The sequence below is a fragment of the Balaenoptera ricei genome, chromosome 17 (genome assembly GCF_028023285.1).
Source record: "Balaenoptera ricei isolate mBalRic1 chromosome 17, mBalRic1.hap2, whole genome shotgun sequence".
NCBI classification, from domain to species: Eukaryota; Metazoa; Chordata; class Mammalia; order Artiodactyla; family Balaenopteridae; genus Balaenoptera; species Balaenoptera ricei.
The window spans coordinates 7,480,236-7,494,560 of record NC_082655.1 but is presented as its reverse complement, the minus strand read 5'-3'; the positions used below and the strand labels follow the sequence as shown (position 1 = coordinate 7,494,560).

Below are 14,325 nucleotides of genomic sequence, written 5' to 3'. Positions count from 1 at the left end.
CTTGTTTCGCTCTGGGATGCCTTTCATTGAAAGGAAATGAATCAAGTTTCCAGAACTTTTTGAAATATACTACACCTTTCCCCTACAACACAGCCTCACATATGGCGCTACCGCAGATACAATCCCATAAGAAGAAGAAACTGCATGAGACTAGACCGATTTCATTCCAAATTCCACCTTAGATAGGTTAAAGCCCTGAAAACCTAAGGGGGCAGGGGAGAGAGAGGGTGTGTTTCAGCGCAGGGAGACAGCATTTAACGGGGAGGGGAAGGTCCTACCTGCTTCACGACTGTCACCGTCCCGGGCGCCATGGCGACCACCGAGGCAACGGCAGTGGCATCGTGGGTCTCGGTGCCCAGCTCGATGATCTGCTGGAGGATGTTTACAGCCGTGGGGTCAAGCCGGTCACCTTGCCAGGAAGAAGCGAACAGGAGACCGGTAAGGCCATGGGTGGTGAAGGTCAATGAACACAAAAGCAGCCCTTAGCAGAGGCCATTCTTGCGCGGCGCCTTCTCCAGGGATGCACGGGTTCTCGGTACGCGCTCATTTTGACCACAGAAATAATGTGCATGGTACTTCACAGCCGACAATGCACTCTCTATAAGAACATCTCAAAACTCCAAACAACCTGTGAGGAGATGACATTGTGGTACTATTATCCCCACTTTATAGATTAGTCACCTCACTGCAAAAAAATGGAAGAGGATTGTCTTAGGCCATTGGGTCAGTCGGTTACATCACAAAGCCAGGGCTCAAGCCCAGATGTTCTGAATCCAAACTTGTTGATACAGGACTGCCTCTCAAAACAGAAACTCCTGAGAAGCACCAGCTATGACGTCAAACCACAGAGCTGGTTTTCCTTGAGCACAGGCATGGTAGGTGGTCAGTGAGCATTGTGCCAGATAAATTACACAGGATACAGGCAGAACACCCAAGGATGTCTCAGTTATCAAGCCAGTGGGCTTTAGAATTCTAAATTAATGTAAGCTTAGGATTCTCTTTCAATCATCTCAAAAGACTGTAATCCATATCATCAGGGCAGCTACCGAGTGTACCCTTTCACTCAGCTCTCACCATCTGCTTGGCCATCTGTGACTCTCCGGAACACAGCACTCTGACCCTGATCATTACTTCACTATGAGGGAAATTACTACCTCATCTCCAGGCAAGCATAATATTATGAAGTCTCCACCAACGTCTACATACTCCTGGATGACTTTCTGCGGGCCACGTTCCAATGCGAATCAGTAAGTGATGAGGGGAGGGAATTCAACGTGTTCTACACAGAGGGTAGGACGTGGCATACGACTGAGGCAATGGCATTAGCACCTGTTCACCATGCACCAGCCTAGCATCCCCTACACACACCTATACACACGTACACACACCTATACACACGTACACACACCTATACACACGTACACACACCTATACACACATACACACACACTCTCCTTCGGCAGGGGGGCGGGTTTCAACTCTGCCTTGCAGCCAACTGCTCTAAACATCTAAACGCTAAACAAAACATTGACCTTAAAAAATGTACTGAAATAAGATCTTAATTCCTCATCCATTTACTCCCTCAATGACCATTTATCAAGCTGAACTGTCAGCCAGGAACATGGTTCCCAGTGGGATACAGCCGGGGTCCCCAACCCCCGGGATCTAATGCCTGATGATCTGAGGTGGAGCTGATGTAATAATAATCGAAATAAAGTGCACGATAAATGTAACGCGCTTGAATCATCCCGAAAGCATCCCCTCCCCCCGTCCTTGGAAAAACTGTCTTCCACAAAAATGGTCCCTGGAGCCAGAGAGGCTGGGGACCGCTGGGATACAGGCAAAGATCTAACGCTGCCTCCCCCCACCCCTTCCAGGGCTCACAGGTGACTGAGACGGACCGTAAGCAAATCATACAGCCCCTGGTCGGTTCCATATCAGGGGGGCGACTAGGGAGCTCTGTGGGAGCTCTGTGGGAAAGTCCGGCGGGCTCCCGGGAGATGACACACCATCTGAATACCGGAGACGAAGACGCGCTTGCCAGAAAAAGTGCTGTGGGGGGAGGGGAAAAGGCCAGGCCCCAGAGGGCACAGGAGCGTGTGGGTGAGAAACACAGCTCACGCCGAGAACGGCAGAGTCTGGCCCAGGAGGGCACGGCTCCAAGGTGGCCAGAGATGAAGCGCGGGGAGGCCAGGGCCCAGAGCAGGTGGCCCGGCCGCCGAGCTGCAGAGTCTGCAGTGTTTCCTAAGAGCCAGGAGGAGATGCCGGGGGCCTGAAGGAGTGAGTGAGTGAGCGCTGGTGGGGGATGAAGACGGGCAGGCTGTCCTGGCAGGGCTTGAGCAATCGCTGAAGTCACTGGACGGGAGGAAGGAAACACACACTGAGACATGGCGTCAGCTCTGGGAACCGCACCAAGCGCCGGCACCTTGACGCCCCATCTGCAGAGCCTGCTTCTCTCACAGGCTGCAGAGCTGTCTCCCGAATCCCCCGGTGAGCACAGCACCGGCAATGAATCTTCCCCAAAGTGACCGGCCCAAAGGGGTTTTCTGCACACCCTTCTTACAACCTGGGGTTTAGGGATGTAAGAGCTGGATGAAATGGCAATTTCCTGTCTCCTATCACCAGCTGACTTCACTTAATGCTTCCTCTAATCCCACTTGCTTGACCTCTGTCCCCCAAATACACAGAGGGCTGTGGTACATTATATTAACTCGTACTCCTTTCCTGTTTTGAAAAGAGCATCAAGAAAAAGTTTTCTAAGCACGGTGCCCGAATTGCCACTAGGCTGGCACAGTGGTTTGTTTTTTAAAACTGATCGAACATTTGAAACGGACGACATTTGACATAAAAATCCTGACTTGGGGCTTTTCAGAAGAACTGGGAAGTGGGCAGCCCCAACAAGAAGTCAGGAGACCTCGATTCCAAGACCAGCTCCAACACCCAACAAGTGGGTGACCCTCAGCCAACCGTTTACAAGGAGGCAATCTTCCGCATCTGTGAAGTGAGGACAGTAGGACCTGCTTCTCCCTGTTCTGAGAGGTGATCACATGTGTGGACATCCGGCAACCCTGTTAGGCAGCACCACCTTGGCTGGGGCCCTGTTCTAGAACACTGCAGGAGAGCTCTCCCTCCAAGCCTGACAATGGGACCGCTCCAGTGGTCAGAATGCAGTGGAAGGAGATCACCTGGCGGACATAATTCATCCGCAAAGTCATTCCTTCAGCGTGTCTATCACAGGCCAGTTCTAAGGTGCCAGAGGGAGGCGGGGAGCGCGCTCTCACCGCTCTCTGAGGTGTATCTCAGGTCCTGGAGGGCAGCCACTGCTGCCTGCGTGCCCTGGACATCCTCTTCGGCTTCGGTGATGTGCAGGTACTGGGTGGAGGGCTCCTCCGGAGCTTCCGTTGCTGGCTAAATAAAAACACAGTATCATCCATGTGACCTTCTAGAAGATCACCTATTCCCCAGAAGTCCCAGGATAATGGGTTAAGACACAACAAATGCACATAAGCAACGCTTTTGCAGCAGCTCATTAAGCGGGCGCCCCTGAGAAATCAGTGCTCCAGTAAAAACCTACTTCCCAAAGACAAAACTTCTCTTTGCAAGTGCCGAGACTTTTTAAAACCAGCGTCGGTGGAAAGCTTCCTGCAACACATTCTTGCCGTAGGGAACAGAGTATGCTGTTCGTAATTAGAGATGACACACGCTCAGAGGTTCTCGTGTGTGCTCTTCTGCTGTCTCCTCTGCTCTTCCCATGGCCACCAACGCTGCCCTAATCTCCCCTGTGCCCGGGCCTCCTGCCGTGAGGCCGAGAGGAAGGCACAGCAGTGGTGACGGTGGAAGGGAGGAGAGGACGGGTAACCACATAACACTCGGCAAGCTTCGAGCACGGGTCCCGGCACAGAGCAAGATCTCAGCAAATCTTAGCTACTCATGCTGCTCTGATTTTTATAGGAAGGATATGAGAAATACAACTGACCAGAGAAAATGTATCTGTGCAAAATCAGGACTCATGAGAGTAGGAGAAGCTAAAGAGACATTCACAGGTATCTTATACCTAAGGAGAGAAGAGGTGGGATGGAATTTTCACAAGAACTAGATATTGATAATCACCTCCTTCTGGAACTGCAAGGCAGGAAACATGAATGTCACCAATAAAGAAGAACAAAAAGGAGATTTTACATACAATTTATAGGAGCCAAAGTGATCACGCTCTATAAGCACTTATCATTTACTCACACAGGTTCAGAATAGAATGTGATTATTCTTTTACAGCCAAGTGGTCGAGTTCATTTAGGCATTTCCAGCCTGACATTTAGTAGACACCCAATAAATGTCTGATGAATGCATAAATGAACAAACAGAAGCATATTTCCTTTTAAGTACCATTAAGCATCATAGTGGCCAACACTGGTTGGATCTGAGGAATGGCTTAGCCTGTGATGAAGAGGATGGGCATGGACTGGCTTCCCCTCTTTGGGGTACTCTTTGTAATAACCATCTGTGGGAAGGACAGTGCTTTACAGGGCATTCCTGGGAGGCTGGCGACAGCCCAGCTGCTGTAACAGGCAGCTTGTCGTCACACGGGGACCACCCCCTGCCCAGCTTCTTAGCTGCTCTACTGTCTCACTTCTGGAGTCTAGTGCGTGGCTTGGTGTCAACTATTTTTATTGAGTCACAGTTCTGCTGGAGGTGTCAGGATCTGCAAGGAGCGAGACCTCCAGAGGAGAGGGCCATGACTGCACTAACAAAAGCACCAACTGGCCAGGAGAGATGGTGTTCTACATCAGGAACTGGCATGCCAATGTCCGTGTGTAACAGAGAGCAAATCCTTGCAAGTATGAACTTGAAACACCAGAGGACTGACTGTTTCCCACAGATGAGGATGTGACGTTGATGCTGGAGACACCACCAACTCCAGTAACCATGGCAGCTGCCATTTACTGTAGGCCTACCGGGGACTAGACAGTAGCCCCAAGCGTTTTATAGACAGCGCTTTAACACACTCCTTACATTTTCTTATAGAAAATGTCAAACATACGCAAGACAGAGAGGTGAGCCTCCATGTACACATCACCCAGTCTCGACAATCATCAGCTCGTGGCCAGTCCTGTTGTGCCTGTCTCCCCACGCACGCCACACAACTGCCCTTTGATTTTGAAGCAAATGTGGATGTCACATCAATTTATCTCTAAATATTTTAGAACGCATCTGTAAAAGGTAAAACTCTTTCAAACCATAACTACAACACCACTGTCACACTCAAAACACTTAACAGTAGTTCCTTAATATCTTCACATATCTAAATGGTGTTCTAATTTCCCCAATTACCTCATTTTTTCACAACTTGTTCTACAAATCATATTTAAGTAAGTTATTGAAATCCATATATTAGAACTGACTGATGAAAGTCTCATAAGACTTGTATTTACAGGCTCTCCCTCCACTCTTTCTCCCCTGCTTATAGTTTTGTTGGGAAAAGTGGTCGTTTGCCTTCAGAGTTTCCAACAGTCTGGCTTTTGCTGACTGCCCCAACATGGAATCATTGAATATGTTCCCTTGTCCGCTGTATTTCCTGTAAATTGGAAGTCAGACGCAGAAGCTTAATTAGGTATCAGTTCCCTTTCTGGCAGGAAGGCTCCACGGGTAACATTGTGTACTTCCATCAGGAGACACTCTATGTCTGAGTGTCTCTGTTTTTGCCATGTTGGCAGGAGGCTGATGGTCATCGCTTAGACCCATGACATCAGTGGAGGGTTGCAAAATGGCAATACTGTAAATCTTCATTTGTTAGCTGGAATACTTCTACAAAAAGAAACGTCTCTCCACAAACATTTGGTTACTCTGAGATATAGTTTATTTAGATGAGGTAGAAAAACTGTTTGATTCTGAGCCTTTATTTACCAAAACAGAGTTTTATTTAGCAAAATAGAGTTGATTCCCTAATATCCTACAAAGGTGACTAAGGATTTTTCTCCCAGTATCATTATAAACTCATGGGTTTAAACACACTTGATGTGCTTCACTCCAGTCTGTAAACACTAACAACAGCCTTGGAGTAACAATATCAACCCTACCACTGACAGTGGAATAACTGAAAACAGTACTTTTTTTGCAGTTCTTTTTGCCCTTAGGTTATATCCCACTAGGGAGGAACAACCAAATTTCTATCTTAAAGTCTCTTGAAATAGTCCTTCTCTATGTAGTTCTGCCATCGTGTTGATATATAGTTCATATACTTTATTTCATTCTATTCTCAATTTTTAGGGTTAGGGTTTGCTTTTTAAAGTGTAATTTTGTTTTTATTATTATATAAGAAATGTATTTCTTATATTTATATCAGAGCTTCAGAGTCAAGTCTGCACAGTGGGTCTGCTAAGACAAGTTTAGCTTCTCTCCTACCCTCTCCATCTTGTTATCTCCCTGCCTTTTCTACCTATGCTTTCCTCCCTTTTTATAACTATTTTATTTTGAAATAATTTTAGATTTACAAAAGGGTTCCAGAAAAAATACAGAGAGTTCCCACATACCCTTCATCGCACTTCCCCTAATGCTGACATCGGCTGTAACCATGATACAATGATGGAACCAAGATATCAACATTGGTACAACACCAGATTCCACTGGCTTTTCCACTGGCGTCCCTTTTTCTGTTCCAGGATCCAATCCAGGACCCCACAGTGCATTGAGCGGCCACGACTCCGAAGTCTCCTCCAACCTCTGACAGTTCTTCAGACACTCCTGAAGAGAACTGCTCAGGCATCTGACCACCCACATCATCACATCATTTGGATACATCGGATGGTCTCCCATGATTAGGTGGAGGCTGGGGATTTTCTGAAGAGCACCACGAGGTGACTGCCCTTCTGATCACATCATATCAGGGAGTACATGAAGTCACTACGTCTTACTACTGAGGATGCTGACCTCGATCACGTGGTTAAGGTGGTGTCTGCCAGGCGTCTCACCTGTAAAGTTACTACTTTTCCCTCTATAATTAATAATTATTTAGGGGGAGATATTTTGAGGCTACATAAATACTGTATTTCTCCTTAAACTCCTGTCTACTAATTCTAGCATTCATCAATGGATCTTGCCTGCTGCAATTATTACTGTGGTGTTCTAATGGTAATTTTCTATCTCCCTCATTCTTTCTATATTTATTAATCAGAATTCTTCTGCGGGGAAGAACTGTTCCTTCTCCACCATTTATTCAATCATTTATTTATGTCAGTATGAATGCAGAGATATTTATTCTATTCTTTCAGTTTTAGTCCAATACCATCATGATTTACTTTGTTACTCAAATTGTTCCAGCTCTGGGCCATTAGGAACTCTTTGGGTTGTCTCGTGTGTCCTTTTGGCATGCCTCCATCTTACTTTCGTGGAGCACGTTGTTACTTCCTAGTACTGCAAAATGCTCCAGGATCAACTTACATAATTTCTGCCTCAGCCCTGGAATCAACCACTTTTCAAAGGGCCCCTGGTTCCTTCTGTTGGAGAATCCTGAGAAACCAGGATCTGGATACCAGGTGTGCTCATTGCCAGCGGGGTGTCAGTGCTTCTAGGCCCTCTAAGCACAAAAAGCTACGAAATACATGTATGTGTACTAACCATGTATACACATATATCCGGAATTATTTCTACATCAATCTATTGGTGTGCACACGCACACACACAAAATCTATCTACAGATTATATATAACAGTGTTGCAGTAAATAGCCTTGTGCAGACACCTTTCCTCATTTTTGTCAGTATAACTTTGGGATAATTTTCTAACGGTGGGATCGTCAAGTTAATGGAAAAAGAAACACGTATGTAATTTTAGTAGATATTGCTAAATTCCCCTTCATAAAGGTCACATCGTTTTGCATTCCCACCAGCAATGCATGAGAGTGCATATTTCCCTTCAGCCTCTCCAGCAGAGATGATGTCAAAACTTTCGGATTCTTGCCAGTCTACTAGGTAAGAAATTCTATCTCTGTCAAGTTTTACTTACATTTATTATGTGGGAGGTTGATTGTGCTTTCAGATATTCAAGGTCATTTGCATTTCAGATATTCAAGGTCATTTGCATTTCTTTTTCTATGAACCTTTCTTATCTCTCGCCCATTGGGTTGTCGATCTTTTTCATCAGTATTTCTAGAAGCCTTTTATAATGTAAAGATATTCACCCTTTTTTCTATGATATGACTGAAAATATTTTTTTGTCATTTGCCCCTCTACTTCTTGAGTTCTTTTACATAGTAGTTTTTAAATTTTTTTATGTGGTCAATTTTTTTTCAGTCTTTTCCCTAATTGAATCTGGATTTTGAGTTACAGTTAGGAAAGTTCTCCACACTCCCAATTTATAAATGAATTCACTTATGTTTTCTTCTCGTATTTGTAAAATATCTCTTTTTTTAAATCTCTGTTCCTTTGCTCTAGGTTCTCTCTATAGATAAGTCATTGATTATTGTATACTGATGTTTTAATCTGCTGTTTATTGTGTGTAGTAGATTTTCACTCATTCTTTCAGATTTTCAAAAACATAATCCTGTGTCTACAGAGATACTTTATTTCTTCTCTTCCGATTCTTATGTCTCTATTTACTCTGCCTTTGTCCAACACACCAGCTGAGGCCTCCCATGTGATGTTAAAAACCAGAGCCCCTGGGGCACCCTCATCTTTTTCCCAACTCTAACGAGAAACCCCCTAGTCTAGGATGCCAGCTTTTGGGCTGAAACACATACATTTTGTTTTTCATCTTAAAGATGTATTCATCAAATTCTACTTTATTGACTGTTTTTAATCAATGGATGCTGAATTTTGTCAAATTTTCATAGATGCCTTTTCTGCATCTATGAAGATGATCATTTCATTTTTCTCCCTAGTTCTCTCATTACGATGGGTTACATGGACACAGTAACACACTCCCTCCTACTGGACAACCCTTCCCCTGAATTCTGGAATACTCCTCACATTGTCATGATGTATTATTGTTTTTCATGGGGTGTTGGATTTCTTTCAAAGCCCTTACTCTTAACTGGAGTAAGCCCACTGGATACTCTAATGCCCTAGAAAGTTCTCAGGAAGTGGTTCTCAATTGGGAGTGATTTTGACTCCTGGGGAACACTGGCAATGTCTGTGATAGTCTGGTTTTCACAGCTGGGATCCTAGTGGGTAGAGGTCAGTGATACTACTAAACATTCTAAAATGCACGGCACAGCCCTCTACCACAAAGAATTATCCGGATCATAACTTTAGCAGGACTCAGTTTGAGAAACTCTGCCTAAGGTAAACTGCAATTTGGTGTGACCCCTGGTACTTGAAAAGAGAAACAACTACAGGCTTTTAAAATACAGCTACTGGCTTTTATATAATTCAGTCAGGAAACTGGTTCCAACACCTGAGGGGAAAACAAAGGAGACAGGTAGGAGGACACGCCTCCGGTGGAAGGAGAGGAGGGCCGAGAATCAGCAAATGGGGCCCTTCCCTGTCCTCTGGGGGAGGACTGACAGTACATGCCCTGTCGTGCATTCTTCTTTCAGATGCAACTTCCGAAGCTCTGAATTCGTGGTAACAGAAGTGAAAATACCGATGAGCCCAACACGGACATTCACAAACCAGCCTAAAAGCAACCCAGAGCAAGAAGTCACATGCATGGCCTGGCTCTCACCCAGTGGTACCCCTCAGATATGAGGCAGGGTTTGAAAAGATTTCCAAGTTTCCCAACCAGAAGACCCACTGCTCTGAGGAACAGCACTGGGCTTGCCTGGTTTGTCATCTGCGTTTAGGAAAAGTCACAATCGATACCATGCTTTAAAAAGTACCTCCCACTTGGGATCTCCTTCGTTCTCCACCAACTTCAGGCCGTGCTTGTTCTTCAAGTGCCTGTTGAACTCCCATTTGGTGCCATAAACGAAGCTGCACACAGGACACTTCAAACAACCTGAAAGCACAGACACAGGTAAAAAGAAGCATTCACAACACATGAATTCTGCCTTCCATTCAAATGCTTCAAATCTAAGGAATGTATTTTTTTGTCTCTAGTACTTACTTTCAATCCAAGCTTACCTTAATATGAAACAGAATAGCAACAGTATATGTGTTTTTCAGGGCAAAGGTTTAAAACTTAATGCATTTCTTTTCGTTTATTAAATGAGAATTTGCAGTTGACCTAATACACACATAATATTTTAGGTGCCAGAGAGAATTAAGATGAGTAACATAATTCCCTTGGCCAAGTGGCTGAGCAGCTTAAATGATTTTTTCATGTTTTTATTCGAAAATAACAAATAATTTGGAAAGCAAAAAATAACTGAAGGACAATGGGTGCTTTTCTCAATCTCCTTCGTCCTGAAACACTAAGACCAAGGGCCAGATTCTCAGTCTCCTTCACATCAGAAGCGGAGCCAGTGATATAAATTCCCATGTGAATATCCCACTAAAGAACAAATGAAAAAGCTGGTGACATCCTGAAATGTCACTATTTATTTAACTGATTAAATTTTATACATGTTCCAGGAAGTATCTGGATGCTTTCATTAAGAGAATATAAAACTCTAGGATAAAAAAAGAAAAACCAAAAAAACCGACACACAAAGTCACACAAAGACTCTCTTTCTAAAATTATATCAGAAGCAGCAACTAAATTGGGAGCTGGACAAAAATCACTTATTTATTTGTCTGTTTATATGAAGCAGAGTTGATACACAATGTTGTGTTAGTTTCAGGTGTACAGCAAAGTGATTTAACAGGTTGTGCTTCCAGAAGCAAACTCCAGCCCCTCAGGAGGCTAACTGAGGTCCTGGCAGCAGGCCTCCAAATCTACCAGACACTTAGCAGGCCAGAGTCAGGCTAAGTGCTGGCACCCTCAGGTGTGCACCCTGAGCCGGCCGGGGCAGTGAGATGGGACCACCAGGCACCTAACTGGTCTCCCCGCAGCCACTGTTTGTCTGCTCTACACCCGGCACACAAATAAAAATTCTTAAAAACTCAAACAAAATCACATCTCACACCTCTACTGCCTTCCCATCACACCCAGAATAAAACCCCAGCTCCTTGCTGTGGCCTGTGACCCCAGGGGCCTGGTCCCTGCCTCCCTCTCCAGGCTTGTCCCCTCCCCTTACCCCCCATCCTCACCTTTCTCTGTCTTTTGCATTCCCCAAGCTCCTTCTCTTCTCAGGACACCTGCTGTTGGCAGTCTGTCTGCTGACCCGGTCCCCTGTCTCTGCTGGACCTGCTGTGCTTCCCTGTGCCCTCCCAGCATCAGTATTTATTTCTTGCTCACTGGGGCACTAAGGAGGGAGGGAGAGGAATTCTGTCCTCATGACAAGGTGTCTTAACAAATTATATAAGAACTAGACAAATCTCATGGTACACATCACATAATTTAAGCACCTCCTAGATGCAGCTGGGATGTGCTAGCTCTCCTGAATCAATTCCATGTCAGTGACTCTTAGAGAGCACTCAGGAGTTCTGTAACCGGGGTTTCCTGTCTACCACCTGAGGGGGTGGGCGATTCCCCAGAAAGTCATGAGAAGGAACGGAAGCCAACCCAGGTGGCCGACAGCACAGCCCCTCAAACTTTCAGCCTCCCACGCTGGGAGGGCACAGGAGAGCACAGCGGGGCCAACAGAGACAGGGGCCAGAGTCAGCCCAAAGACTGGCAACAGACACCAATTCTGAACTTCCAGAACATTCTACAGAAAAGGCAGCTCAAACAGATGCTTGTTTTCTGAAACTCAAACACACTGCACTCTTTTTTTAGGCAAAATCAAATGGGCTTGTTCTTTCTTGCCCAGAGGATAATTAAACTTACTTTTTAACCTTCTTTGTCATCGCTTATTAATCATCTAAAATGAAATATTTTCCTACAATCATCTTTTAAAACCCTCCAAGGTATGAGAACCACTACCTTTTCTTTGGGTTAAGCTGACATTGCTTCTATAAAGACTTAATACGAGGTAATGAACACAAGCAAACTACCTAAGGTTAAAGTTAGGCTTTAAAATGAAACTGAAGGTTCCTTCTGGGCTATTCTTTAACAGAAACTAATTTAGGGAGAAAAACATCCTTATATTATGTTTAAATTAAAATTAATATGAGAATGCCTCCACATTAATTAAAACTTCCACCTTTGCCATGGTGGCTTTAATTAAAGAACAACAAATGGAAATATGTAATCTAGACCGAAGGTGTAACTATGCCAGTTAATTGACATTAAAGCTGAGAAAAATTAATTTCCATTTCAATTCATTAAATGCTTAGGCCACACTCAGTAAAGGTCACGGGGAGGCTTGGTGAATTTCCTTGCAGCATTGATATTAAGTAGGCACCATAAAACCCTAAACATCCCCCCACCGCCCAAGTCGCAAATTCCTCTGGAGGAAAGACAAACCAGGCCAAAGGATAGAATTTCAGGAGCAATTTTAAAATTCCATCATGGAACCCTTTATTCTTTTTGGAATGCAATATATTCTGGAGGAATTTTGAGCATTAAACTATTTGCACTCCTTTGCAGTGGCTGACATTACTGAAAATTCAATTTTATCTTCAATAATATAACTCCCAGAATGGCATGGGACACTGGGCTGGGCAGTCAGAAGACCTGAATTTGGCACTTGCTCACGTGACTCAGAACCACTTCCTTAAATTCTCGGGTCTTGGTTTTCTCTTCTACCAAGGTAAAAATGCTAAAGCTTATATCCTTATAAAAGGCAGTGAGGTCAGCAGAACAATGGGCCCCCCAAAGATATTCACATCCTAATCCCCAGAACATGTGACTATGCGACCTCCCATGGCAAAAGAGATCTCAAAGGTAGGATTCACGTAAGGATCTTGAGATGGGGGATTATTCTGGACTATCTGGATGGGCCTAATGTAATCACAAGGGTCCTTCTAAGAAGGGAGTGGGAGAGCAGATCCCAGTGAGGTAACCTGAGAAAGACTGCTGGCTTTGGAGGAAGGGGCGCGAGCCAAGGAATGTGGGCAGTGTCTAGAAGCTGGAAACAGCAAGAAAACAGATCTTCCCCTAGAGACTCCAGAAGGAATGCAGACTTGTTAGCAAACTTGACTTTAGCCTGTGAGACCCATCTTGGACGCCTGACCTTCAGAATGGTAAGATAATAAGTCCGTGTCGCTTTAAACCACCACCAAGTTTGTGGTCATTTATTACAGCAGCGATAAGAAACTAATGCAGGCACTCAAGGGTAACTGGACCAAAAGCAGCTTAATTATCAAAGGAAAGTGATTGTTGCTTTTGGTGTGGTCATCCATGTACAATGCTTGGTGTCAGTCTATTTATCTCTTGTAAAAATAAAATACAGTGTGTGTGTGTGAAAAAAAAAAAAAAAAAAGGAAGGTGGATACAGAGTAATTTGATTTTATTAACAAGTGAAATACAAAATCGGACTTGGGAAATACTGCAGAGGAAAAACAAAGTGCATTTGACTATAAGCCAGGCTGACGTCCCAAACCCCAGTGAGGAATTGGTAAACGGAGCTTAAGCAAGGTCTCCCCCATCTCTCCTGGTCCCCTCACATACTCCTCAAAATCTTGGGATCTGAGATCCAGCCTATCCGTGGTGAGAAGCCAGACTCTGAATCAGGACCCCGGTCTGGCTTGACCACCGGCTCACTTTGTGGCCGGGGCCGGTCCTTTTCCCTCCCTACGTTTCCTCATTTTAAAATGGAAATGATGACGTCAACCCCACAGGGCTTTGTGAGAGAGAAGATAACATGTAAAACAACAACCAACAACACGGCGTAGCATCACGGCACTGGAAGCACCTGCCAATAATGTATGGGATCTAGGCCCTAATAAAAACAATTTTAAAATAAAAATGTCCAAAAGTCAAATAAAGGACTTTGGGTTAACTGATAGTTTCTGGATTTTTTGGATTTTCTTCTATACTATTTTCCCTGAATCTGGTGTGCATGTACATCTAAGGTACGGATGTACACATATTTACACTTTTCTAATACAACTGTTCAAAATAATGCAAAGATTTTAGCAGATGCCACAAAACTAAGCCTTCTCCTGGTCCTCTTCCTCACATCTTTTCTCATCTTAATTACCTGCCCTTCCTCAATGATCCCCTAAAACGGGGAGCCTGAGTTAAGGCACAACACCCAGGAGAAGCAGATAATTTTCCTTCTATGAGCAACATGGGGCCTGTTAAAAGGAACGTGTACTTTCTGTTAGAGGACCAGAACACGGAGGAGCTGCCCAGCCTCTGTCTCCAGCCCAGGCAGGAATGGCAAAAACGCTACCACATCCCAGTGCCTTGCACAGTGTGGGACACATGAGGAGCTCAAGACACACCATGAAGAAGGCCTTTGGGA

General features: G+C 44.6%; 1 protein-coding gene across 9 annotated transcripts in view; it reads right to left on the bottom strand.

The window, feature by feature from the left end:
- The window catches only part of ZFAT (zinc finger and AT-hook domain containing), a 271,720-nt gene that overhangs the window by 29,447 nt on the left and 227,948 nt on the right, over positions 1–14,325 (bottom strand). For all 9 annotated transcript variants that reach the window (XM_059902251.1, XM_059902247.1, XM_059902249.1 and 6 more), the window contains 3 exons: positions 9,811–9,929; positions 3,282–3,408; positions 279–409 (listed from right to left, as the gene is read on the bottom strand). In XM_059902251.1, coding sequence (XP_059758234.1) covers positions 279–409; positions 3,282–3,408; positions 9,811–9,929 — 377 coding nt within the window. The remainder of the gene's footprint in view (positions 1–278; positions 410–3,281; positions 3,409–9,810; positions 9,930–14,325) is intronic.